We start from the raw sequence: 28,000 nt of genomic DNA on the forward strand, positions 1-28,000 counted from the left end.
CTCAGGTACATTTAACACTGTCTTCCAGAGTTTCCCAGGGGAGTTGGGCCCACAATGGAAACCAGCTTGAAAATTCACACTTTATTCCTTCTCTGCTCTACTTTCTTACTCTATTCCTATACTTAATGATTTCATTTCCAAAGTAAACTGTGTGTAATGGAATCCTTGCCTCAGTGTCGGCTTCTGGAGGAACCCAAGCCTAACCATGTTGTTAGTCCTATCTTTGAGTGCTATTCTAAGTGTGGTCTGCAGATGGCGCCGGTTTGTGGCCTGGTTGTTAGCCATCTGATAAATTCAGAATTTGAGCTTAAAACTTTAGAAATTTTTATAGCAATATGATGTTGCCACAACATGTAAGCATGCGATTTTGTGTACACACACACACACACACACACGCACACACACACACAGAGTCTGTGGTAAACTGGCAGAAAACAAAAACAAAAAATCTGGCCTTTACCTCAGATAGTTGGAGAGGCCCTAACTTTAAATGATGGTCCTAAGAACAATGGGTGGAAGTACAACTAGAAAAATTTTGGTTATGGTCACCTGGGTGGCTCAGTCAGTTAAGCCTCTGACTTCGGCTCAGGGTGTATGATCTCAGGGTCGGTGAGTTTGAGCCCCACGTTGGGCTCTGTGCTGACAGGTTGGAGCCTGGAGCCAGCTTCAGATTCTGGCAGAACTCTTCCATTTCAATAGATTCTCCCACTCTGTCTGAATGGAATTTGAGCAGTCACTCTGTCATTCTTTTTCTTCGTTTTACAATTTTTAAGGAGTCTTTACTCTTTCTGTATGTTTTGTATTTTATTTGCTTTCTCTAGTTGTTTCATTTTCTTCTGTTTCTAACAAGAGACAGCGTTAGTAAAAATGGAACTAATATGCTGATTGTGTTCCTGAAAACCTGTTGACTGTCTAAAAATTATAGGGGAGGGGCGCCTCCGTGGCTCACTTGGTGAAGCACCCGACTTCGGCTCAGGCCATGATCTCACGGTTCACTGGTTCTAGGTTCACTGGTTCTAGCCTCACTGTCAGTGCAGAGCCTGGAGCCTGCTTCATGTTCTGTGTCTTTCTCTCTGCCCCTCCCCTGCTTGTGTTCTCTCTCTCTCTCTCAAAAATAAATAAATAAACATAAAAATTATGGGGGAAAGTTTAGTTCTGGTTGATCCTGTTCTGATAGTCTTTGGTGTATTGTGAGTTTCATCCAGTGACTGTTCGTAATTTACAGAACTGGGAAACTGGCAACTAGGTAATGGTATGGAATCTTTTTTTTTTTTTTTTTTTTTTAAGCACTGAAGTTTCTCAACTGGCATTCAAATACTAAGTGAACAATGTTAAGAGATTTCCTAGGTGAGTCACTGGACCTCAAGAACAAAGAAGTTCATTCACTGCATAAAGCACTGAGGTGAAACCAGAGAGAAAGAACACAAAATTTGAGTTTGAGCTTCCGGAGTAGAGCTCAGCTGTTCTTGGCTACTCTTCTGAGTCCTCAGGTCAGGGGTTTTGCCTGCCTCCAGCTGAACCAAGCTCTCTCTCTGAGGCTTATGCTAGCTTGTCATCAGACTGGAGCAGGAAGATTTTCATGGCACTTGCAACAAAGTTGAACTCTTGAAACTGCCATGGCAGTCACTACAGTCTCATAGGGTGTGCTAAAATCAACACTAGGCAAATGTGGAGTCTTGAAGATGGGCAATCAGGGATATTGAAAGTACTAATGAGCCCCCTCTTTAAATAATATTTCGAAAAAGAGTTGTCAGTGGTTCAGTCCATCCAGCCTAATATATGCATTTGAAGGAATGTTTTGGAGGATGGCATGAGTGTCCTCCATTATACTGTGGTGTTAAAAGGGAGTGGCCTTGGAGGCACATTGCCTCCAGTTCAAATTCCAGCTCTGCCTCCTATCAGGCAAGGCACTCAATATTTTTAAGCCTCATTTTTTGCTTCTGAGAATTGGGGATAATATGAGTACTTCTGAGAATTGGCATGAGGATTAAGTAAGATAATGCATGTGAAGCGTTTAGCACAGGCTTTGCCCATAGAATTAGGCAACAAGCATTATTAAAAGCCTTACAGGATTCCCTTGTGGCCGGAAACATGGATGCTTCTCTTTTGGGCTAGGGCAGGGGTTCACTGTCCTGCTCAGCCACAGTCCCCTTTTCTCTAACCCCCAATCCTTTCCCTTTCACCCTTGATCCTGCTCCTTCTCACTGTAGTCTTCTTCTTATTTCCTCTTATCTATGAGTTCAGGGGCTGTCAGAGGGAATTGCAATGTGTGCAGCTACAGATTTGTTGTGTCTGAGGGAGGGGGTGAGTTCTGTGGCCTCCCAGGTTGCCATCTTGGCCCGGAACTTTCAGGGCTTTGACTTGAGCTTGAGGAAAGGCAGTGCATAGAAGAGTAATGAAAACTCTCTTTTCCTAAATTCTACTGAACAAATCTTTAGAAGAGTAGAGGATTTTTCTACATTGTAATTCTTACTCATTATAGAGAATTGGAGTAGGATCATGCAAGGATATGTTCGGTGTGTTAACATGTAATAGGTGGGTGGTGTGGATGATGGTTATGGGGATAGAGAATAAAACCTGCAAGCTCTGTGGGCGGCACCTTAACTGTCATTCCACCTTGATTTTGGGGAGAAGGTCCAGAATCTTTTGGGTTCCTAGAGGTAAAATTCATTACACACTTTTATCATTATCATGGCTCTTTTGTGGTCCCTGAACAATCAATGCAGGAAAAGCTTTTAATGTAATATCTGATTGAAGTAGCTTTTCAGTGGGGGCTTTTCTGTTTGCTTCTAGCCTACTCCAGGTTGCTAGCCCTCCATTTCCCAGTTTTTATTTTGCTTTTGAAAGAATGGTTACACCCATCAGGCCTGCAGCTGTCCACTTGTGCAGGGCATTTAATATCCGGTCTGCAGGCTGAACTCCAACCTGAGGTCGGTCCCCTGGTGAAGTCATTAGCCCCGCCATGGTGGCCTCTACCTGGAGGAAGAAAGGCATTTTGTTTTCTACTTCTAACTGAAATCTGGTGTGGGATAATATACCCCTACCCCTGTTTGGCCAGCTGATGCTCTCGCCTCTCTGAGGGTAAAATTGAAATGCATAGGGTATTGCAGTGCACCCACTGATGAGCTCAAGCATATATTGCACAAAGCTGCAAATCTGTTAATGTGCTTTAAAGCCCATGTCCTGCCTCTCCTTTTCCTTATGCCTGAAAGGAGGTATTTTTACTTCCAGATGCCAGAACTACTGTGATTTAAATCCTTCCAACCTTTTCTTGCCTTTTTTTTCCTTTTGAAACGCTAATGAGTCAAAACCAGAATTAAACAAACCTGGAATGTATTTTTAAAATGACATTTAATGAGTACAAATTTACAAAAGCAGTCATCCCTTAACATGGGGCAGACATACAAAAACAAAATGTTTATGAGCTCAATAAAAATTTTCCTAGAATACAGTGAAGTTTAGTCTAACTTTTTTATGTAAAACAGTCTGGACCTGTTAAAAGGAATATAGTTTGCTACTTTCGTCTGCTCCAAACTCATTCTTTCCAACCCTAGGTGAACTGGAGGAGTCAGCTGTGTTAGGATGGCCAAGTTGGTTTGATGGTTGGGGAGGAGGGATGTTGAGAGGGATGAAAGGAGGAAATTGGCTTCTCTGGTCCACCGGTGGGGCTGGGGACCCTTGTAGTTGAAGCTGAGGGTCAGGCCTAGCAACGCACTGTTACACCAAAACCACTGGACGTGTTCTTTAACTTCTAGCTTCATGGATGGCTTTTATTAACTACATAGGTAAAACATTTTTACTAGGTTATAAAAGTAGAGTTTTACTCTAGGCAGCTTCCCCCCCCCCCCCCCATTTGTATCATTTTCTATTTTTAGTGATGAACTATGATCAAGTAAAAACATACCAAAAAGCATGATTAACCCCAGAGGTTTTCTTTATATCAGCCTGGATAGTATTTAATTTTGAAGCAACCATTCTCTAGACAAAGAGCAGGCTCCAACCCTAGAACACTTGGCTGTTTTTCACAAAACAGAGTAGATGAGTAATGACATTTTCTCTGTCTTTCCCACTGATGCTCTAGGGTCAGTGCCACACACCTCAGCTCTGCTCACAGTTTTCCAGGTTTCTTGTAACCTTGCTTGAGTGAATCAAAGATAAATTAATGGAGCATGCATTCTGTGTGCCTTCTCAGGGAACACAAACTGAAATAAAAAACAAAATCTGGGGCTCTTGGGTGGCTTAGTTAGTTAAGTGTCTGACTTCAGCTCAGGTCATGATCTAGTGGTTTGTGGGTTCCAGCCCTGCACTGTGCTCTGTGCTGACAGCTCAGAGCCTGGAGCCTGCTTAGGATTCTGTCTCTGTCTCTCTCTCTGCCCTATCCTACTCACACTCTGTCTGTCTCTCTCTCTCTCAAAAATAAATAAGCATTAAAAAAGTTCTTTAATTTCGTAATCCCAATTCTTGGCAAGTATTCCAAGGAAATAATTTAAAGTATGGAAAAAAGTTATAAGTGCTAAGATATTCTGAAATGTTATTTGTTTTAGTAAAAAACAGATATAACCTACGTGTTTAATTAGCGCATTGGTTAAATAAGTGCCCATTTGATGTAATATTAATGCAGCCATTAATAATATACATATACCATGTAAGTAAGAGAACAAAACCACTGATATATTAAGTGAAAAAGGGAGGATGTGAAGTTGAATATACAGTATAGATGAAACTATTTTCAAGAAGTTTCATAGAAAAATCTCCTGGATGGTGGGTGATATTTTAATATATTTTAATCATTTTGCATCATGTAGAATATATGATAATAAAAGTTAAAACAGAAAGAAAAATAGGTGGCCTTTATGGAGTAGGCAGAAAAATGTCAAACCCAAAGCCTTTGGGTTATTTCATTTTGTGGGAAGTGGGTGCCTAAGGCCCCTTTCAGCTTCATGCATGAGCCAGGAAGGCTAATCCTGTGGAAAGTCATCTTGGAAATGGTATTATCAGCACAGGAAAAATAGAGCAAACCATCTGCATTACAACAAAGATTTGAGAAAGAACCAAGTCTTATATTTCAGCTACTGTTCATGCCTCCCTACCCTAAGATTTTACATAATTCTCTCTCATCTATGCATTTGTCAAAATTATACTTTCATTATTCATTTAATGTCACTGCTTAAAATTATAATAAGCCTTGAGAATTAGAGAAGATACTTTTTTTATACTAGAAATCCATTTCATAGATGATTAGTATTGACCAATATTTGGAATATAGTATTCACAAAGCATACCACAATATCTAAATCATACATACCTAGTATAGTGCAGCTTTACAAAATTTATGTAGCTTGCTGTCTAAAATTCTGGTTTATGTGAACTTTTCGTGCAAGGGTTTTATCAACCCTTCCTTGCTTGTTGTACACTGAGAAAATCCAAGTGGATATCTCTCAATTGTAACTCAATCTTCCCTGTACTTATTCCTTGTAAAGGAAGGATCTTACGACAACAGTAATAGACTTGCATATATCCAACCCATGGTTACTTCCAATCAATTGTGAAATTATTTGTTGTGTTATAAAATGGTTCTCCACAGTACACATCCATGTTGGCAAAAGCAAAATCAAAGAGCACATTTAACCATAGAATTCACTATGGCAATATTTTTGACCACCTTCACTTACAAAGAACAATAAGAAAAATTCACATTCCTTTCACTTCATTGGTCCTCCTTTTCAGACATACCTCAGAAAGCCTTTATCAGTGGCCACCATCATACTGTTTTCTTTTTCATTCCACTCAGCCCCTTGATCCAGAGAAGGAAGTTGCTGTACTTCCCCTGGATTTTGCAAGACATTAGGTCATGCACGTTGCCCATGACAAAACAACTTTTTAGTGTGAAACCACAAAGATAACCATGACCTCAGCCCTGCTGCCTCTGGGAAAAAGAGAGGCAGGGACCTACACAGATTCATCACTAACCTGAGATTTACTGGTGTTCTATTCCTATCTGTCAAGTTCTTAAAGTCAGGCAACAGTTCCTTCTCTGTTAACAAACTTCAGGTCATGGTGGGAAGAAAATGGCTTCTTAACTGTTCCCATTACGTAGTCTTCTCTAAATATACACTACTACAGTTCAGAGTCCAGGTGGACTGAACTTTGCTTTAAATATCTTTCTCCATTCAATGTCGGTTTCGCATTCCTCTCCCAGCCCTGGCGGATCCGTGTAAGGGTCTTGTCTATACATGGCAGGACAAGGACGAACTTGATCACCAGCACGATGCAGGGAATGATGAGTGCTATCACGTAGGCTGAAGGAAGGTACCATATGAGACTCGAAGGACTGAGGAATCTCTTGCCACCATACACCATGGTGTGGGCTGTGCATAAGATTAGGGTCAAATAACCCAGTTTGGACTGGATAAGCAAGAAAAGAATATGTACATTAACACTATATTTATATTTTAAAATGAAACACTCTAAGCCAATGCAGGATATTTATTACCAACCACAAACCTTTGACGTCTGTAATATTTAGAACACTCTGCTAAGTACTGGAGAAACATTAACCCTCCTTCAGGTTAATAAATATTTCATTTAAAAAATATTGTGCTTATAAATGATATGGTGGTTTCATCCTTTTTTAAAAAAATTTTATTCTTGAAGTATAGTTGGCATACAATGTCACATTAGTTTCAGGTGTACAACGTATTGATTTGACAATTGCATATGTTTTGTACTGCTAACCATGACAAGTGTAGCACCAGCTGTTACCATACTATGTTATTACAATATTATTGACTATATTCCCCGTACTTTTCATTCCTGGGATGGGCGAAATAGGTGAAGGGATTAAGTGGTGGTTTCATCTTAACCTGGCTAGATGGGAAAGTTTTCCAGAAGTAAACTTTTTTGAGTTAGAATAAGTAATATACTGTGGCTTCTTCCCCAGTGGTGAACTCTTTCCTTGATCAACTTTTCTGGAGGCCAGAGATGCTAAGACAGTATGTCCTTAAGAAGCACCACATTAGTTTATGTTACAGACTAAAAGCAGATGCTAGCTAATTTCTATTGCAGTAAAGAACAATTAGCAAACTTTACTTTTGTTTGTTTGTTTTGGCCTAAATTCTAAAGCTCAATGTTTATTTCTGTCTTAATAGCCTTGACTAAAGGTGTTAACATGAGAAAATGTTGACTGCATTTGTTCTCTGGGAGAAACTGCAAGACTTTCAGAAATTCAAATAGTTTTATAAAATTCAAATCCAATTCCAGTTACTAATGGTCTTTTCTATTATACTGATTCACAATGAGCATGCATCAGAATAATTCGGAAGGCTTGTTAAAACACATTGCTGGGCTACACCTCTAGAGTTTCTGATCCATTTGGTCTGCGTGGAGCCTGGGGACTTGTGTCTCTAATAAGATCCCAGGTGATGCTGAGGTTCTAGGTAGCACACTTTGAGGACTACTGGTCTATAAGAATAGTAACTAACTGCTTTTAGTGAGGTGTCTGGTGGTTGGTATGTGGGCAAAACCAATTCTTCCTTGTATAGACCCGGACTGAGTCTGGTATGACAGTCTAACAAACCTTGCTTTGGTGGTTTTAAAGTTGAGTTTAATATATGCCTTTTTTGTATCAATATGTCCTTATTAGAAGGCAGATATCAGAAGTAGAAATTTTGTCTTTGGGTTTCTCTTCACCTTGTGCCTAGCATATCCCTACACACAAAGTTTAATAGTTATTGGTGCTCTTCACTCTATACTCACACCTGTGGCTCTAGGAGTAGTCAGCAGTCTTGGCATGTGATGCCCAGCTAGGAAATGAAACTATTATGCAATGCCTTTTGGTACCAGAGTTTAGCATTTTTGGACTTGAACGTGTTTCACTTGCTATTTTTGTGACACTGCGGTGGAAGTGAAGGAGCATAATGAAAATCTGTACATTGTATGAGAGAAAAATGAAAATATTTGTAAAGCCAGACTTATTTTGCAATATAAAGTAGATTATATCTTGAAGTCATTACCTGGACAAATCGGAACTCTCTCCAGTTGACCGTGTTGCTAACGGATGGCAAGGAAGTGATTCCCAAGAGTACAAACAGGAAAAATCCAAGGATTCCCAAAGCTACGTATGAATCACTAAGCCAGGCAGTAGAGGTGCTAAATGGATCTTCTCTCTTTGCTGTTGCCTAAGAAAAATTATTATCAATTTTTAAAAATTACATTTTTTTTTTACAAACTGCCCAGACTTTTAAGAGCAGTGAAAAATACCTCTGCATACTATATTTGCTCAGGACAAATCGTATGTATTTCTTAATAATCACTTGAAAATAACTATAGAGAAATATGTACTTGGAAATGATATTTCTTGGTAGAAAAAGTAATTGGTTCTGCTGGGACTTTATTATATAGTTGACTCTAGGAATTGTGTAGAAGGTTTTAATTGACCCTATAAATTCTAAAACAAAGTAAACATTTACTTAAACCTTCTTTACCATATGGCTTCTTGTTCCTCAAGCAAAACTTGATGTTCTCAAATGATTATATCTGGATTCTGTTCATCTGCTTTATATGCTGATTATTCACACACACAACGTTTGGGTTCTTTCATGTTTATTATGTCATAATATAGCATCAAGTCTGCCCATACCACAGACTGAGAAAATCCAGGCCCTTTAAATGGGACTGTTACCTAAGAATCTCCTGTGTATTTGAGAAATAATGTAGAGAAATCCACAGAAGTACCATCAATGAGTTTTTGACTAAGGAACTTTGAGACTTCAGTAAGATTGATCAAAACCAATTACTTCCAAACTAGAACGGATAGATAGCACTTCCTCTGGGATTGCTTTATGACTCTCTGAGCTGATTCTCTCTGAATTGTTCACTATGCAGAAAATAGTATTTGACATTTGCTCAAAATTGTTTAATTTTCTAGTTTTTGAGGATGGCTTTCTGCAAGTCAAACATTAGTGGAGGTATAAGCACCCTTTTGTGAATTTGTTTACCTTCCTGTGACAGAGGTTTGAACAGTCCCCTTACTTTTATAAGATGTTTGGTTTTGACTTCCAAAAGGAAGTAGCATGCACAACAAGAGAAGCTTAAAAACTCATTGGTTTACATTTCTTGACTGCTCTCCTTCCCTAAGGAATTCAAGTAAGTGTTATTAGGTTTCCTCAGCCTCCAAATCTGCCAGTTTGCCGGTATCCCAGTGAATCCTGCAAGTACACATCTGCACCCAAGCGAACCTGGGAATCTAACTTTCATTCTCACTAGTTTTATGGGATCTCAACCAAATTCATTAAAAAAAACAAAAACAAAACAAAACCCTAAAACCCAAACTCAGAAAAACCCCAAACCAAACCAAAACAAAGAAAACCCCAAACAGGAACTATAGTCTACATTAAAAAAAAAAAAATAAAGATGGTTTGGGGAACCTGGGTGGCTCAGTCGGTTAACTATCTGACTCTTGATTTCAGCTCAGGTCATGTTCTCATGGTTCGTGAGTTCCGGCCCTGTGTCAGGTCCTGTGTTGACAGTGCAGAGCCTGCTTGGGATTCTCTGTCTCACTCTCTCTCTGCTCCTGCCCCCTCTCTCAACATAAATAAATAAACATTAAAGAAAAAAAAAGATGGTTAAAAGAGTGATTTTCTATAATTGTGAAGTGAAATATGATGTAGCAAGATTTCCCTTTGCTTTAAGGAACTGGAGAATACAAATGAGTAGAGATTTACCTGGGTAATGGTTCTGTTTTTAATTGTCCATCGTACATAATATCGAATAGGAATCACTAGTGTGTAGAGGACGTGAAGGGAGGCAAATCCCAGTGCCACCAAGCCAAGCTGCTTTCTGCAAAGCATCCAATGGTCAAGCCAGTCCGGGAATCGGCGGTATTTTGTACCTCGGTACAGTTGCAGAATGGCAGCAATAACACCCGGGAGGTAAACCAAGGCAAGCAGTGTAAGTGCTGCTATTGGGAAGACACGATTTGGAATGGAAATAGCCATGCGAAATGTTCTATCTTTCCCGCCATTAACATAGGGGTAGATTACATCTCTTATAACACAGTAGAAAAAGAAGAAGACACACAGAAAGGCAGACAAATAGAAGGGGAACTTCCACATTGGAAACAGTTGCAGGGGGTAGTTTTCAATTTCTTTGGCTGCCATGAGAGATCCTTGATCCAGTGGAGTAAGTCCAAGAGTACGAACAATATCCATTACTCTTTGCTTGGCTTTGCTGTCATTTCCACAGACGAACACCTGGGTTAAGAATAATTTATTTTGTACTTATTCTTTCTTTAATAATTACTTTGAAAGTCTATGTAAGCACTGTGCAGAGCAAGGACGTGTAGTAGTGAACTGCTTTTCAAACAAGGATATAGAAGCAACATGTTTTCAACTTGCACATGCGTGCTGGATAGTTAAGTACCAGGGTTGAAATTGAGAGTGGTTTTAAGTATATCACACTGACACAATAGGACTTGGTTCTCCCAGGGTGATGGTTTGATTTTTCTTCTGTATTTGTGGGTACTATATCACTTTGGGATTACTTTTAATCTCAGTGAATAAATGGAATCAGTTTCATACAGTGTGATGGGAATGGAAAGGATATCCATCAACAATTTAACTGTGTTACTTTTTAGTATTTATAGGAGGCCTCTGGAGACTGACACCATTGGCTTCAATCAAACTCAAAGCTGAGGGTGCTGACAGTGGGAAATAAATCACAACAATTGACAACTTGATTAAGCCCAAGAAAATTATCCATGGCACATATTAGCAAACTGAAATGTTTAGTGGGTATTTTGTTTTGTAATTATATTTTGGCATCTTTGAGGAAAGTGGACATTCAAACATTTACTTTTTTAAAGATTGAGTATAAAGTAATCATTTAATATTACCTGTCGATTTGCATCCAGTGCTCCAGACTGGAGAGCCCAGGCTGAGATGGTGTTAAATGCTTTTACTACGTGAGCACCTGGCACCAGCTGAGCAAGGTACTCGGCATTAGATTCTGGATACTGATTGATCTTGAGGTTATTGCTGATGTCGACCAATGTTTTCCCTTTGAGCACCTCAGTTAGTTCTGTGAGAAAACCATAATGCTCTCTGTGGACTGCTATGATTATGATGTCTGATTTCCGGGCCGCTTCTGAATAGCTCAAGACCTCTGCACCGTTGGGCAGCAGACTGGACTTCTGGGGGTTTCTACTTCCAAAAACAATAGAATAACCACACTGGAGCATTTTAAGTGCCAGTGATCTTCCAAAATCTCCAGTTCCAAAAATACATACAGTCTCTTGCTTTTCTGAAGAATTCATAGTAAAAGGAAATGCATCTGTAGAAGTTTTTTCCATAACTGAAATATAATAACAGAAATAGTCAACAAAATATGAATGCTCAACCTGGAAAAGTTAATGAGAATCATATCCAGGAAACAGTGATCATCTGAGGTTGCTCTCATCTTCTCATGAATTATCTCAAGCGTAATTCCCACATAATTTGGAAAGAGTAAAAATTTTCATGTATATGCTCACATGTGTCTCATTTAACAAAGTCATTAGTGAAAAACTTCTGTTGGATAAAGAGATGTAGTGAAGAACCAAGACACTTATTGGTGGATGCTTTAAACCATGGACCTGTGTTACAATGATAACTGCATTTACCTAACACTTAACAGTTTCTAGAGTTCTCAGAGCAAAATCTAGCAAAGAATGCACTAGTAAGGAAATTGTAGACCAATTTACTTATGTTTTATGATACAAAAATCCTAAATAAAACATTAGCAAACGGAATCCAGTAGCTTGGCAAGAGAAAGTGTGCATTGATCCAATGGGGATTATTCTAGGAATAAATATAAAGATTAGTTCTTTAAATTCAATATTAGGAACTCTACTAATATAACTTAATATATTAGAAGATTTAAGGAGAAAAATACAGTCAAATTTATGTATGCTAAGTGGACATATGTTAAAATTTGACATTTGTTTTTGATTCATAGTCAAAAAGGAACAGAGAGATATTTCTTTAACATACAAAATATCTCCCTCAACCTAAAATCAATTAGTATTATACTTAAAGAGAATTACAAAAAAAAAAAAAAAAAATGACCAGAGACACTCCCAATAAAGTCATAAGCCAGAGAAACGTATCTGCTTTGACCACTTTAGTTATTATTGTTTGGAAATTCTAGCGAACACAACTAGACCAGAGTAAAAGATTTGAGATATAGAAAGTCAAAAGGAGTTGTGGATGATCAAACTTTAATTTTGGGAAACTTGAGAAAGTCAACTGAAAAAGTACTGTAATAAAATCAATCCAGCGTCTTGTTCAGGAAGCCAATTAATATCAATATTTTTCATTTATTAAAAAATAAGTTCAAGATTTAATAGAAGAAAGGGTCCTATTTACAGTTGCAACAAAATAGAGAAAATATTTAGGAATAAACTTAACAAGATAACAAGACAGGTACAAGAACTAGATGAAGAAAAATTAAACACTTAAATTATCTGTCTCTATCTATCTATCTATCTATCTATCTATCTATCTATCTAAGTAGAACCATAATAGAACTAGATGGAAACATTGAGATTTCTTTTATAACTTTAGAGGGGAAAGGCTCTTTTCCTATAAATTCCTAAAACCATTAAAGAATAAGGGAATAAATGTGATTACATAAAAATAAATAATACCCGCAAAGCAGAAACCACTATAAACAAAGTAAGAAGATCAACAAACTGGAAAAAATATTTTTAACTCCTACAAATAAAAAAAAATAATTTCTGGAAAGCCTGGGTGGCTCAATTAGTTAAGCATCCAACTTCGGCTCAGGTCATGATCTCATGAGGTCATGAGTTCGAGTCCCACATTGGGCTCTGTGCAGACAGCTCGGAGCCTGGAACATGCTTCAGATTCGGTGTGTGTGTGTGTGTGTGTGTGTGTGTGTGTGTGTGTGTGTGTGTGTGTCTGCTCCTCCCCTGCTTATGCTCTCTGTCTCTCAAAAATAAATAAATATTTTTAAAAAATTGTCCTTTAGAAAATTAGGCAAAGGATATAAGTTGACTGTTTATCCTAAGGTGATATGAAAGACTTTTTAATGTAGTGAAACAAAAAAATCTTAATCTTACCCAAAATAAAAGAAATGCAAGTTGAAACTAAAGTTGGATACTGTTGTAAACCATGTGAGTTACTTTTTGGAAGTTTGTGAAATTTAAATTAAAAACAAATCAAATAAAAGTCCTCAAATTTCTCCAATGTAATAAAATAAACTTGGTTGTTTTATTAGAATATTTTTTTTCTTTTAGTACTGAATTTTTCCCAAAATTAATTAATTATTTTTAAGAGAGAGAGAGAATCTCAAGCAGGCACCATGCTCAGCACAGAGCTCGATGTGGGGCTCAAACCCATGCCCCTGAGATTATGACCTAAGCCAAACCCAAGAGTCAGACCCTCAGCTGACTAAGCCACCCAGGCACCCCTATTATTTATTTTAAATAACATTTATTATTTAGTTTAAATTTTCAATTGACCTTTTCCTTTCTTTCTCCTTCCTTCTTCCTCTTTCTTTTTCTTTCTTTCCTTTCTTTCTCCTTCCTTCTTTCTTCCTCTTTTTCTTTCTCCTTCCTTCTTCCTCTTTTTCTTTCTTTCCTTTCTTTCTCCTTCCTTCTTTCTTCCTCTTTCTTTTTCTTTCTTTCTTTCTTTCTTTTTCTTTCTTTCTTCTTTCTTTCTTTCTTTCTTTCTTTCTTTCTTTCTTTCTTTCCCTCCCTCCCTCCCTCTCACCCTTTCTTTCTTTCTTTCTTTCTTTCTTTCTTTCTTTCTTTCTTTCTTTCTTTCATCTGTCTCTTTTGTTTAGTAATGTATCCCCAGTGCTAACAAGAGCATTGATTATGATGGACTAGACACTTCCTGCTACAATTTGTTGAATGATATTAGAAAGGTGCATTGTAGGTGTTAGAAGTAGCTGTTTGCTCTGTGTGCCAGGCACAGTGTGGGGCACATAATGAAGAGGAAGTTGAATGATTATGATATAAGCACGGGGAAGAATAAGGGAGAAGGAGAGAAGTTGGGGAGGATGTTGTAAAGACATTGCTTCTTTAATCCAAATGGGTTTAAAGTAACACTCAGTGAATTTGCCGTGGAATTTTAAACCAGATGTAGTCACTATTTAATTTCTACAGGGTGGCTTTCATGCTGATTGTAGGACATATGAAGCTTGTACCTTTTTAATGGGATTTCAGAAATTTGCCCTTTCCATTTAGCCTGTGGAAAACACCTATACTCTTACCTGAGCTTATCTAAAAATGTGTACCTGTATCACAAGCAGACCAGTTAGAGCTTTGGAGGTAGTCACAAGTCATGGAAGAAAAGGACAGGACATACAAGACTCTCCTGTGCTTCCACAGGAACTCTTTGAATAACTGAATTAATCATAGCAACTGAATCATTTTTAAAACCAGCTGGTGACTGATACCCTGAACTTTATCAGAGACGGGTGTGACCGCATGTAGGGAAGCACCTGAAGATGATATAGGGCCTCTCAGATGGGAACGTAGCTGTGCCTTTGAAAAATTTTTAGTAGCATCTACAAATGTAAACTAGGTTAGCAATTTATATTATATTGGTTAATTGCTAATCAGTTAACACCTTGTTCTTACAACTCAACCCCTCAAACTGGTAAATGATGCCTTAGTTACTGTCAGACTGTGAGTGTGTTCAAAGAAGGTCAGATAGCTGTCCCCTCACTTTTCATCCAGTCTTTTATCCTAACATTATTTTCTATCTCTTATATTTGGATGAACCTTTGCAAGCAAAATACAGATTTGATAAAGTTACCAGCAACTGTTAATGAGATGGATGGTATCTTTATTGACATATTCTTACTTGGATCATCTTAATCATTGCAAAGTGAGAGTGATTCCAGACTCAATTTTGGCAGTTTGGCCACTACCTTAATTTATTCTAACCTGTCATAAACTTAAAAAAAAAAATGAACATATCAGCTAAACAGCACTATTGTTTTGCTCCAACTTTTTTTTTTTTTTTTTTTAGTGAAGCTTAAACATAGGGCTTGAACTCATGATCATGAGATTAAGACCCTGAGATCAGGGCAGCTGGGTGGCTCAGTTGGTTAAGCATCCGCCTCTTGATTTCAGCTCAAGTCATGATCTCATTGTTTCGTGAGTTTGAGCCCCACATCAGGCACTGAGCTGACAGCACGGAGCCTGCTTGGGATTCTCTGTCTCCCTTTCTCTCTGTCCCTCCCCTGCTCGCACTTTCTCCTCTCAAAAATAAATACATAAATAAACATTAAAAAAAGAAAAAAAGACCCTGAGATCAAGACCTGAGATGAGATCAAGAGTCAAACACTTAACCAACTAAGCTACCTAAATGCCTCTTTCTTTGCTCCAATTTTTACTACCACTCTCAGCTTGGGTAAGTTACTTAAACTCTTGGTGTCTCTCTTTCATCATCTTTAAAATGAGAGATTGATAGTACCTACTTTGGAGACAGTGTGAGGATTCGATGAACTAGTGTATCTTAATATAGTTCTTGAGATATAGAAAATGCTCAATAACTTATCTAATATTAATAGGTTATTCAAGTAATTTAGTAATTTTCTAATTAACCAATCTATTAGTTACCTAATTAATGAAACCTTTATATAAATTCTATAAAGTAAGGGTTAATTTTGCTTCTATAACGGATTATTGGAAATATATACAATTTATCTGGAATAGCATTCAATAATTCTTAAGAAGTTTCTGCTTTCCTCACTTATTTCTTAAAAATCCTGTGTGAAATGGCTTTAGGGCATATGAATTTATCAAAACATAGATATATAAACAGTTCAAGTGTGAATTTCTCTCATTTGTAATTCTTTCATATTTTATTTTAATATTTTACTCTTAAAGTGCAGCTTAACAATCTAGTGTAACACACTTGGGTTGTTACACCAAACATTAAAATTATTTTCACTCTTGGGACACCTGGATGGCTCAGTTGGTTAAGCGTCCGGTTCTTGATTTTGGCTCAGGTCACGAGTTCGAAATCCACACTGGGCTCTGCACTGACCCTGCAGAGCTTGCTTGGGACTCTCTCCCTCTCTCTCTCTCTCTCTCTCTCTCTCTGTCTGCCCCTCCCCTGCTCGTGCTTTGTCTCTCTGAAAATAACCTTAAAAAAAAATATTTTCAGTCTTAAACCTTCAGAGATATTACTGGGCAAATTGGAGGTACAAAGATGGTAAGGAGGTATTAAAATATCACTGATTGATTTAGAAAGAAATAGGGCAATTAGTTACTCCTTATCAAGTTACAGAAGTTATAAGGTTGATAATTGTGTTGGCCACATCTTGAGCTCCTCTTCAAATCTTCCTGGTTCTACTTTTAGTTATTGGGCAGTAATGGAGCTCTGCTGAACTTCCACTGCCTATCAGAGGCTCGCTTTGGGGACCCAGTTTGGGGACCCTCTTCATTCTTGTCCTGAGGTTTCTCTGATACCTGTACCTGCTTAGCATTCAGACACATATGACCCATGGGGCCACCATAGCCCAATGGAGGACGTGGCCCCCTGGATAAATGCTGACCCTTTCATCTTCTGGCACGCAGTTCTGACACGTTTTATAAGGCTCCTCAGAAAGCCACAGCAGAATACAGCACCACTCCTCCTTAGCAGTGGCCAAATTAAGGCTCTCTCCTGCCATCTTTCTCATGTTCCTAGTTTATGCCCCTTGCTCTTCACTCCCGCTCCTTGGAATCACTTCCCTAGTAAATTCTGCATGCATACCTTTGTCACAGCCTCTGCTTGCCAATCAATCCAGGATAATACAACAGTTTGGTTATTGTTTGTTTTCATGGAAAAAGAAAAAAAGATCAGATCTCAGGTTACCATAACTGGGATGATGAAAAAACATGTGAAAAATAAAGTTATTAATTCTTTGGAAGAATTTAATTCTGAACTCTTGGAAAAAATTCCAATGACAGGAGTTCATAAAAAGGAGATGTAGGCATAATTGAAACCACAAGGGAGATCAAGTTGAGGGTTCGTTTTAGAGAAGGTATTATATAAAAAAGGAAGTTACGCCCATTTCTTACCATTTGTAACTCAAAATAGCTCCCGTGTGTAAACGTGGGTTTCTGGAGGTAGTAAGATTTCTTATGCCACTTAAAAAGTTTCCTAATCTTATTTTACTTTTAAATGTAGGATGGTAGGAACAAAGAAAATAAGAAATGTGTTACACAGGAAGCAGAGGTATTAAGGGAAAGTAGAGTTAAGATAGTTAAAACATGACATAGTGATTTCTTTTTCCTTCTGCTCTTTACACACCTCAGTTCTGTCACAGGAAACACAAGAATACTCCCTGGATTGGAAAATCATTCAGAGGCTCCTTGAGATGAAGGCCAAGACAGGTAATAGTGACCCCACTGGGCGTTCATATAGATTAAGAGATTGGTAACCAACAGCACAGATGCAAAGGTGGAAGATGACTTGGAAGGGCCATGGTAGCAGCCACCAGAGAAGCTTGTGTGCCTGCGCATGGGTGCACTCATGTGCGTGCGTGTAAGGCACAGAGCGGGACTAGGTGTGGGTCATGTAGAGTCTTGCCCGTCATCTCCCTCTGTCTGCAGATCCCAGCCCAGGCATGGGGAACCTGAGACAGCCTTCTTCTGGGGTATTCCAACTAGGCTTCTCTTGAGGAAGTTAGGGCTTGTCTGGCTTGTGTGTTTTATTTCTATCACCTCCTAGAGGTCAGAGATGAGAGAGGGCCCGGCCACTTCCAATTTAAGAGCATTCTGGCTTTTAAAAAACATGGAAATGTCTCAACAAGATAACAAAAATTGCATGTTTTAAATGTTTATGCTTAACAAATCAATGCTATTAACAAAAGAATATTTTTATTGAAATACCTATAGATTCACAGGAAGTTGTAAAGATAGTAAGAGAAGTTCCTGGGGATCCTTCATTTCCTCCAGGGGTTACATTTTCCATAACTGTAGTACAATATCAAAACTGGGAAACTGATATTGGTAGAATGTGTGTGTACGGTTCTCTGTCATTTTATCCCATAGGTAACTTCATGTATCCACTGGCGCCATTAGGATACAGAACTGTTCTAGCTCTACTCCCCTCTCTGCTCTCTTAACCCCTGGAAATCACCAGGCTGTTCTCTAATTCTATCATTTTGTCATTTTAGAATGAAATATTTAAACAAATCACATAAAATGTAACTTTTTCATGCTGGCATCCCCCCTCCCCCTTCCCTTTCACATAATGCCCTTGAGATCCATCCAAGTTGGTGCATGTATCAGTTTGTTCCTTTTTATGGCTGACTACTGGTCCATCGTATGGACTTCTTCATTTGCTTATTTGCTACTATATGTCCTGTTTTTGAAAAGTCATCCATTTTTTAAATGGATTTTTGGTTTTTTTAACTGTTGAATTTTTATATATTCTAGATATGAGTCCTTGGTCAGATAGGTGGTCTTCAAATATTTCCTCCCACTCTGTAGCTTGTTTTTTTATTCTGATGGGTCATTCGCAGAGCAGAGGTTTTTAATTTTGATTAAATTTAATATATTGCCTTTTCCTTTTGTGGATTGTACTTTTCATGTCATGTCTGGGAATTCTTCACCTAGCTCTTGGTCTTGAATATTTTCTCCTCAAAGCTTGGTAGTTTTATATTTTACATATAAATCCATTATCCATTTTGAGTTAATCTTTGTACAAAGTCTGAGGTTTAAATAATTTTTTTTGTCTATGAATATATAATCACTTCCCTATCAGTTTTTAAAAGACTATTCTTCTTTCATTGAATTGCTTTTGTACCTTTGTCAAAAATCGTTTGCCTGCACATGCATGGCTCTATTTCTGGGTTTTCTATTCTGTTCCATTGATCTATGTTTCTACATTCTGCCAATTCTATGAAGTTTTGATGACTTAAAATTAGGTAGACTCATTCTTCCCACTTCATTTTTTTTAATTTTCAGAACTGTTTTAGATATTCTAGTTCCTTTGCCTTTCAATATAAGTTTTTGTAATATCTTATCCATAGCTATAAAAACTGTATATTTTAAATGCTTATACTTAACAAATCAATGATTTTTGACATTTTCTGAGAATAAAACATAATCTCTTTGTTTTGTTTAGGAGATAATCACGGGCTGTATTACAATATTAATTCATATTAAAGTATAATAGCAGTGTGCAGTTATCTGATAAGTAGATACAAATCTAAACTTGTAAAATAGACTTCTTTTTATCCTAAGCAGTATATTTCTGTATATGCATAGACCTCATTTGGAGAACACATCAAAATAAAATTTTGAAGTCCCTTGTGTATCAGCAGCCAGAGGCAAATTGATCTTTCTCCCCTCTCTGTGCCCTGGAATAGATCCTGTTCTGCATTCCTTTTAGTAAGAAGAACAGGGATCAACAACCCAAAGCATGCCCATTCTAAAAGGTGGGCACTTTGTCGCCTTGCTTTTGGAAAATGGGGCATTTCTTTCCCCTAATGTTTTCACAGAATGAAGAGGAAAATATGTAAATACTTATGAATATAAGACCATTTTAAAAATGGAAAGAGGAAAGAAAATCTTCCCCTCTCTCTCAGGTGCAGAGAGCCCTGAAAGGAAAAATTAGCCTTCATGAATCCTCTTACATCTTCTATACTGATAAATCTATAGAAAATACAAATTAAGGTAAATTCTTTGATATAAAGATCCAATCTTATATTAATACACAATATTAGAAGGCTTACTTGTTTTTTAGTTTACCCAGTTTTATATATTTATACAAACTAAAAATGCAAAAAAAAATGTTTCACTGAAAAAGGTTTGGAGGTAATCATGAAAAGGACTATAAAGACAAAGCTCTATCATCATCACAACACACAATTTTGGGTAATAGAAAGTGTGCTGGGAACCATGATAAAACCTTAAGTAGGCAAAGAAGGACCCATTTATTGAATTTGGTTTGGACAAGAATGCAGGGAGAGGGGCCATGGTGGTGGTATAGACAAACAGATGTCTTCCTGGCACTCTTTCCAGAGTTTTGTTCAACCATCAAGGTGAATTCTTAGAATCACTAAGGTTTATAAAATGCAAACACCCATACAAAGGAACCACTAGAAAGTAGTGGTTCTCAACCTTGGTATACATTAGGATCACATAGAGAACTTTTGTAACATACTGATGATCAAACTCTTGGAGAGTCTCAGTCAACTGGTCTAGGGTAGAGTCTGGGCATTTTCTTTTTCAAAAACAGCTCCCCTTGATGATTCTACTTGAGCCAAGAATGCAAACCATTACCTGTTAGCTTTCAGTTAATGGTCTGCTACAGTGGTTCTCTTCCTGGTCATACATTAAAATCAGCTAGGTAGCTATTAAATGCTAGGGCACCACCCCCTGAAATTCTGAATCAATTGGTCTGAGATAGAGTCCAGACATCTGTATTAACAAACAACAACACAAAAACCCAACCCAAACAAGCAATCAATTCTAAGGAGAACCACGGCTGAAAACCACTGCAAATGAAAAAAAGATAAGTCTATCTTTTTTGGAGAGAGATGATAGGGAAGGGAAAGACAGAGAGAAAGTAGGGTGTTGATGACGTTATAAGGGTTTGCAGGAACATTTCACCTGCTTTTCAACTTTCCCACCACATACTCATTGGCTGAGTCTGAGAGCCTAGAATTCCTATTTTTATGAAAACCAGAGGCAGGAATGAGTGTGCAGGACCCACAAAGAGGAAACTCGAGGAAGTCAGACTCAGGGTTTGGTATTAGACAGCCAGATAGGGTTTTGCTTTGTTCCTATCTCAAGGAAACCTTGACAGGTTGTTCTCCATGAGCCACAAAGTTTGTTGGATCAAATCCCCTCACAGATCTACTACAGTGCTCCTGAATTTGAATAGTAACTCTCAAATGGTGCCATACACTATCTCTTTTATCATTTGGACAAAACCATTATTAAAGATATTCTCCACCTTTCCCCACTTAATAATTCAGCTTTGAATTCTGAAACGATTGTTCAATCCAAGATTTTGAATTCTTTTGGCAGGTATTATCCCCAATGGACACATACACTGCCCCTGGTGTTGTAGCACACAAACCCAGGGATCTTGCTTGGCCCCTTCCAAAGAGTTAGAATACAAATAACATTTTTAAACTCTGTAAGATGTGACACGATTTTTCATTTTAATTTGATGCCTGTAAACAGGGATTTTTTTTTAAGTCCCTCCTTCTGTTTTATTATTCCTTCTGAATTTCAACCTGAAAGCCCTACATGACTTGACAACATATTTGTAATGAGCTGAAGCCCATCAATCAAGTATCTCCTTTCATCACAAGGCAGAGGGGCAGCAGGGATTTGTGCAATGGTGCCAGTCTTCTTGTGATTAGAGCATTTGTTTTAATATATCCCAGGGACAAATGGAAAGCAAAACGTACTTAAAAAAAATTTAAAACCTTCCACTAACACATGAACTCCTCCAATTTTTTCACTGAGCTCTTTCTGTATTTAGTGAACTCAAGGTTCTTCAGAGAAAGCAAGCATATTCACATTTAAGCATGTATTATTTTACTGACAGGTATATATTATTGCAGCAAAATCAGAAGACCGTGGCTTAAAAAGACTTCTGATTGCAGTTTATGAAAAATGTAACATGTCTATAATCAATGGATTTTTCTAATTAATTGGTTTTTTTTTGACATTCAGTCTTCAGTTGCACATGTTATTTGAAAATAAAATAGTGCCTTTCTTATTTTAGCCTTGTAGTTAGAAGTACCTCTGTTAGTAATAGCCACAGACAAAAAGATATCTAGCATTTAATGCATTTAATCCAATTAAAAACCACTGTAGGTTGGTTGCTGAAAAACTGATAAATTATTTCAATTGTTTTGTGAGAAAATATTATTTATCTCATAGCAACCAAGTTTACGGATGATTAGCTTTTACGCTGGCCAACAGAATAATACAAAAGGAAACAGGAGTCTTAACCTGTACAGTTTGATCAAGTCACAAGAACATAACTATATAACCTTCACGTTAATGTTCTATAGGGATTTGCTAATAATGAGAACCAGCTAAGGCCTGTGCTGCAGCTATAATGATTCTGTTAGTAACATTTCACTGCCACCCAATGAATTACCAAGACAGCAAGGAAATGCAGATCTCTAGTATCTATTTTAATTGTACTTTAAAAGAAAAAATTATTTATTTTTAACTTAAGTTCTCCATGAAATTCTCGTTCAACCAAAAACCTTACTAATACATGTTTTCACATTTGGATCTCAGCCACATCTGTCAAGATTCCCTGGCCAAGAATTTTATCATATAGGTTCATTAGCCACTGACTAGGTTGGTTAATTTATTTGATTAAAGCCTGGGGCTCATGACAACAAGGTCAGGAATTTAGTCACGTCTGAGTTAATTTGCCTTGACCTCTATTTACCTTCTAAATGCTGGACAACTTCTTACAAATCTGTAGTTTACCACACATTCAGCATCAGGACAGAACTGGACTTGCCACCATCAGAAAAATAACTCTATCTTGCTGATTAGGTGGCATTTGGCTTGTACACGCTACATGGGGGTTTGCTTATTGGATAATTTGGTGATCGCGACAACCCACTTAATATTTAGTGTCAATTAGTGGGGTTTGCTTTTTCTAGGACTACTGTGGTCAGGGATATTTGGCAAGTGATTTGATCATTTCAATTCTGAATTAACTTTGTTTAAGTAAATTCCCTATGAATAGTCATTTATCTTCACATTGAGGCCACGAGGAATTATCTAAATATTGATAACTGCCAACTTAGTTTGGGGGTAGAGGAGTGTTGCTGTGGATCTGATCCCACTCCTAAGTCCCTGCTGATGAAACTCAATTCTGCTTCGGGGCGCCTGGATGGCTCAGTCGGTTAAGCGTCTAACTTCAGCTCAGGTCACGATCTCGCGCTCCGTGAGTTCGAGCCCCGCGTTGGGCTCTGGGCTGATGGCTCAGAGCCTGGAGCCTGCTTCTGATTCTGTGTCTCCCTCTCTCTCTGCCCCTCTCCTGTTCATGCTCTGTCTCTCTCTGTCTCAAAAATAAACATTAAAAAAAAAAAATTAAAAAAAAAAAAAGAAACTCAATTCTGCTTCATATTGTCTATCTTCTTACCATTTAAAAAATAAATCTCCTGGGGGCAGGGGAGATTCACACATTCTTAGGAATATAGTCTCCTTCATCTTTTGGGTACCATTTTCTTCTCTTTCTAAGCTAGCTCTCAGAGGCAAGGACTCCGCTGTGGCCAGAGTGCCTCTAATGTTTGCCAGGACTGATCAGCTTGAGCTTTGGGGCCGGGTCTGGCCTTGTAGCTGCTCTGTGTCTTACCCCAGGGGACAAAGTGCTCTTGAAACTGCTCCCCTTCCTCCCTGTGTTATACTCTGATATACAAACTTGAGAGCAGTGCTAGTTGATAAATATTTTTTAATGAGACAGCTCCTTCTTTTAAATTCCTCGGTTTTCAATGTCAGCTCTTTTCAGTGGTATCTGGCTTGCCAGGTAAGAGCTTGACATTAGGCATGGTGGGAATCTTCATGCCATGGAAATCAGCAAATGCGATCAATCAGGACTTTTTTTTTTTTTTCTTCTCAGAGAGCCATTTACCAGCACCCCATTGGCTCTTTCCCTACCTTTCCCACACCTCCCCCCCCTCCCCCCATTCCCAAGAATTGCATGTGACCATGGAAATGGGAAAGTAGTTCCTGCTTTTCTGGGGGAGATAGAGACAGGAGCCTCTTTGTGTACTGCTATCCCCAAACACGTATCTTTCCATTTTTCAGATATGCTTCAAGAATGCACAATTTGGGATCTTAGTCTAGGAAAACCAGAGGCAATTGATACGCTTTCATTATCAACTGAATCAAACCATTTGCCAAGCTGCTAACTGCTTTCTCCTCAACATCCTCCCCTTTCCGATACCACCCAAGTCAGGGCAATTGAATAGGATGAAGAAATCATTTTAGTACTTGGGTAATGGAGAAGAAATAACTGGAAGTATGATAAATTTTTTTTTGTATAAGAATGATTTGATACAACTTAATTCTTGTGAACTGTTCACTAGGCTTTGTATCTTATACCATGCTTTCAAGTATTAAAGAAGGGCTAACATGTTTTACTTAAGTTAAACTAATTAAAACCTTTAAAAATTCAATATTCCAATTTTCCTGGCCTCAGTTAAATGCCTTAATCCTATTAGATCACTCTTTAAAATGAATTACACTCTAAAGTATTATAGTTACACATTTTTTTATGAAACCCGGTATAGCAACATAATAGGGTTACTAAAATTAACGTTAATGAGAAGAACCACCAAGTTTCCTGCAATTTCTTCCTCCTTTAAAAAAAATACTTACAGTAATTCCTACTATTTATTTTATATTGACTGTACAGTACAAAGCAATCTCATGCTTCTCCCCAAATGGCGAATGTTTGAAATCTGGACACTTTGACCTTAAGTGGTACAGTGCAGGGGGCATCTGTGCTCAGAACCTACTACATTCATAAGGGTTCTTATCTTCCAAAAATAAAAATCAGTGTTATCAACATGTTGATAGGCTTTCATGTTTGCAACAGACTTTTTGAACAGACTCTCTGTGCCAGGCACTGTGCTGTACTCCCTCTTGGGGAGGACGTAGACACATCCTCAAACTGCTATAATATAGTGTGTAAGGACCCAAGCAAGGGATTGCGCAAAGTGGGTCCCAGGTTAAAGAATGGGCACAAGTTAATCTGGGAAAAAGGACAAGGAAGTTTACTAAAGTCTGCGCAAAATTGCCTCAGCCACTATTTAACTTGGGCTTAAAGCTGTTTCCACACCCTGTGAAAAGAGCAGGTGCAGATGAAACATGCATAATCAGTGTGGACCATTAATTGCCCCTTCATATTCTCATGTTCCTCAGCTTTGGTGCCGTCACCACTGAAGACCTCACTGGAGTCCCCTGCTCTATTGTTAATGCCACCCCCCCCCCCCCCCCGAGTATTTGGAACTGAGGCAAAAGAGACTACCTAGTTTGGGTTCTAATAACCCTCTAAGAGGTGTACTATGTAGTTATATTGTTACCTCTTAGGTTTCTTTTTATTCAGAATTATAGGTCCTAACTTTTCAAAATTACCCTTTGCACACACTTTTTTCCTTTTAAGATGAAAATTGAACTTTGCTTCAGCCTGACATTAGAACTGCTCATACAATCTACATTTAAAAGAAACATATTTCTCTCAAAATAACTTATCAGAAATATGTGACTGTCAAAGTACAATGTGGTAAGATCTCTCTCACATGGTTTAATAAACTCTTCTAGAACATTGTGGAGAAGGTTTTGGATTAGGATGTCAATGTCCTGCCTAGTTAGAATGGAAATAGTTCTTCTAGTAGAAGAGTGTATTCTTTTTGTAGTGGTATATTTAGGAAAGATGATCTCCATAAAGTACAAGCATCCTTTGTTCTCTTTTCCTTAATGGTTTTGGAAAAACAAACTGTTTATGTATATAGGCCAAATAAGTTTTCTCATCATGCATTGTTTTAAGCATTAATTATCCTTTAGTTATTTATCGCTTTTGTTCCTTCCAGGACTGATTTCTTCTCAACAAAAGAACAAGTGTTAATTCAAATCATTTTGAAAAGTCATTCAAAATGTCTCAAGTAGGCTTAACACATCATGCAGAACTGCTCAGTAAGTCTTCATAATTGACTAATGACCCATTCTCTTTGGGCTTACAAAGAACAGAAACAAACAGGTGACTTCAGAGCTCTTGTCTTTGTAAATCTTATTTCTGTTATTTATGGCATAAATGTAACTTCAAAAAAATGCTCCCACCCAGAAAACCACATTATTCGTAGCCCGTGTAGAATCTTAACAGTAAGAATTATAGGTAGATGTGGGTGCAGAGACTTAGCAAATGGCCTCCTTCTCAGAGGACAACTCAGGGGAAACTACCAAAAAGGTACCCTAGCAAGTCTTCAAGTTTGAAGGGTGATTATGTACATCTATTTGCCAGTAGCTTTTTAGCCTTCTTAAGATTTTAAAAGGAAATGATTTTTAAATAGCAGTTGACGACAGATCTAAGTGACTTATAAAAAGAACCAGATGGTGAGGATCACGAAACACTGGACTGTGTTTCCAAGGGTGACCGCAGAATCAGCTACTTGGGAGATTTTAAAAGGAGAATCTATGTCCTTTTAATAACGGCATTAACAATGGTGGAATGATGTAGGGGTGGTCCTTCAGGAGATCGTGAAATGCAGAGTGCCCAGGATTTCTTCAATTTTGAAATTCTACGACAAATGAATCTATTTTTCTTAAAACTGTTCAGAACAAGGCTCAAGGCCCAGGGTTTTCAACTTATTAACAGGCTTATAAGCTTTTATTTGGTTACTTCTAACAACAGTTAGTAAGCTGAAGCAAGACAAAAGTCTGGAAATTGTTTTCGAGTTAGGGGTCAGGTCTTGTACACATCGGTTTCTGAACATGAAGTTGCTCTGTGAACTTCTGCAGAGCCATAAATGTTGCCAATGGAGAAAGTGCTCTGACCCAATTTCTCTATACACATGTACCATTTACTTTACAACCCCAAAGCCTGATAAATAGGTTTTCTGGGTTGGCAATGTTTGCCACGCAGGTAGAATGCATGCAGGCGGAATTTCATTCTGTGCTAAATCACAGCATTCTGAAAAACTCGGGGCCTTGCAAAAGGCCATATCTCAAAAAAGTTACTGCTTCAAATAAATGTGCCATTTCATAAAATTACACCTACTGAATCAGAAAAAATGTTCTTTCATGTGAGTGACATTTATATGACTGCCATTTATAGGGAATAGGACATTCTCACAGAGCAAGGCTGAAGAATGGTTTTGAAAGCTGAGAGTATTCTCTGAATGATAAATGTGTTAGAAGTCTAAGATACTTGTGTGGGAAGAGACACTCCAAAACTGGGTAGTTTCCCTACAACACTGAAACTTGCATTAGTATGAAGAAAGTAATTCCTTGGTTATACTTACTGCATTAATGAGATTTTCTATATATTTCAAACCAGCAAGCATCTTTAGTCATTGATTTTCACCTTGGTAAAGTGTTGGACCCTGTCGATCATCTGGTCCAAGAGCCTTTTATTTTACATATGTGGAAAATGAGGCTGAGGTGGTGAGCTTCTAGTTAGAACTAGGAATAGAATTCTCCAACCTCCCTCCCCTATTCTCCGTCCAGCTCCCCTTCATGACACCAGTCGTCTTTTTAAAAAGTTCCTAAATTACCATCCAGGGAGGGAGGGGAACTACCTTCTAGCTGCCTCTGGACAAACTGGCAAACAGAGATTTATTTATTCTTCACAATAAATTACTTTTTCCAACAGTATTTCTCTGGAAAAGCAATCGCTAAATTACAAAAGAGGGAGTTTAAATCGAGATCGAGGACGGAAGTGGTTGCAGATCTCGGCACACATTTCAGCTCTTGGTGAAGATCTGAGACTGCGGAGATTGCCAAAGCCACATTCTTCCAGGCGCCCTTCCTGGTGAGCGCCACAAAACCGCTCTCATCCAGAAGTTAAGATAGAGGAATATAAACCCTAAGTCTTCGGGTTTCTCTGCACCCTGGGGTAGAGATGGGCGATAAAACTCCAGGAAAATAGATGCTTGCTGAATTGCTTAACTCATCGCGGGACACCCTTGGATGGCCCGTCTTGGAGAGGGGCGCGGGGATAAGGGGGGCGCGGAGCGGAGTTTGCCAGCACCTTCTTCCAGGTGCTTTCGGGCTGGAGAGTAGGGTCCTGGAAGTAGGGGCTCGAGGTGGGCTGAAGCAGATAAGGGAGGGGAGCCGCGCGGCGAAAAGTACGGGGCAGTAGCGGGCTACAGGGACCCACCTGCTAGGAAGTGCTTTTGAGGCGAGGCGGCCACGGTCAGGCGCAGCTGCAGCAGGGAGCGCCGGGGGTCAGCTCACAGCTCCGGGCTGCGGGTGGCGCCTCTCGCTCGTATAAGAGGCCAG

The 28,000-nt window shown here is 38.4% G+C and overlaps 2 protein-coding genes across 5 annotated transcripts in view; one reads left to right on the forward strand and one right to left on the reverse strand.

Annotated features, from left to right (window-relative positions):
* Positions 1-28,000, forward strand: part of LOC144615632 (uncharacterized) — a 288,416-nt gene that overhangs the window by 33,043 nt on the left and 227,373 nt on the right. For 2 of the 3 annotated variants that reach the window (XM_081795031.1, XM_078442489.2), the window contains exon 2: positions 17,318-17,395. In XM_081795031.1, the coding sequence (XP_081651157.1) occupies positions 17,380-17,395 (16 nt within the window). In that variant the 5' untranslated portion in view covers positions 17,318-17,379. Of the gene's footprint in view, positions 1-15,285; positions 15,423-17,317; positions 17,396-28,000 lie in introns of those variants that run through there. The other variant, XM_078442488.2, reaches the window with a different exon arrangement.
* Positions 3,333-27,999, reverse strand: STEAP4 (STEAP4 metalloreductase). Of its 2 annotated transcripts, XM_060632424.3 has the most exons (5): positions 27,879-27,999; positions 10,892-11,349; positions 9,723-10,250; positions 8,013-8,177; positions 3,333-6,405 (listed from the first exon to the last, which is right to left on the reverse strand). In XM_060632424.3, the coding sequence occupies exons 2-5, from the start codon at positions 11,345-11,347 to the stop codon at positions 6,118-6,120; spliced, it is 1,437 nt and encodes a 478-aa protein (XP_060488407.1). In that variant the 5' UTR covers positions 11,348-11,349; positions 27,879-27,999; the 3' UTR covers positions 3,333-6,117. The 2 variants fall into 2 exon arrangements, with proteins under 2 accessions (XP_060488407.1, XP_060488408.1); XM_060632425.3 differs by lacking the exon at positions 9,723-10,250.

Source organism: Panthera onca, chromosome A2 (assembly GCF_046562875.1).
Source record: "Panthera onca isolate mPanOnc1 chromosome A2, mPanOnc1 haplotype 2, whole genome shotgun sequence".
NCBI classification, from domain to species: domain Eukaryota; kingdom Metazoa; phylum Chordata; class Mammalia; order Carnivora; family Felidae; genus Panthera; species Panthera onca.

Bases quoted from the DNA above. Each gene is read 5' to 3' on its own strand.
- STEAP4 (XM_060632424.3), bottom strand. From the start codon at position 11,347: ATGGAAAAAACTTCTACAGATGCATTTCCTTTTACTATGAATTCTTCA. The intron at 10,251-10,891 runs GTAATATTAAAT...TTCTTAACCCAG, and splicing joins CACTGGATGCAAATCGACAG to GTGTTCGTCTGTGGAAATGA. The intron at 8,178-9,722 runs GTAAATCTCTAC...AATTTTTCTTAG, and splicing joins AAAACAGAACCATTACCCAG to GCAACAGCAAAGAGAGAAGA.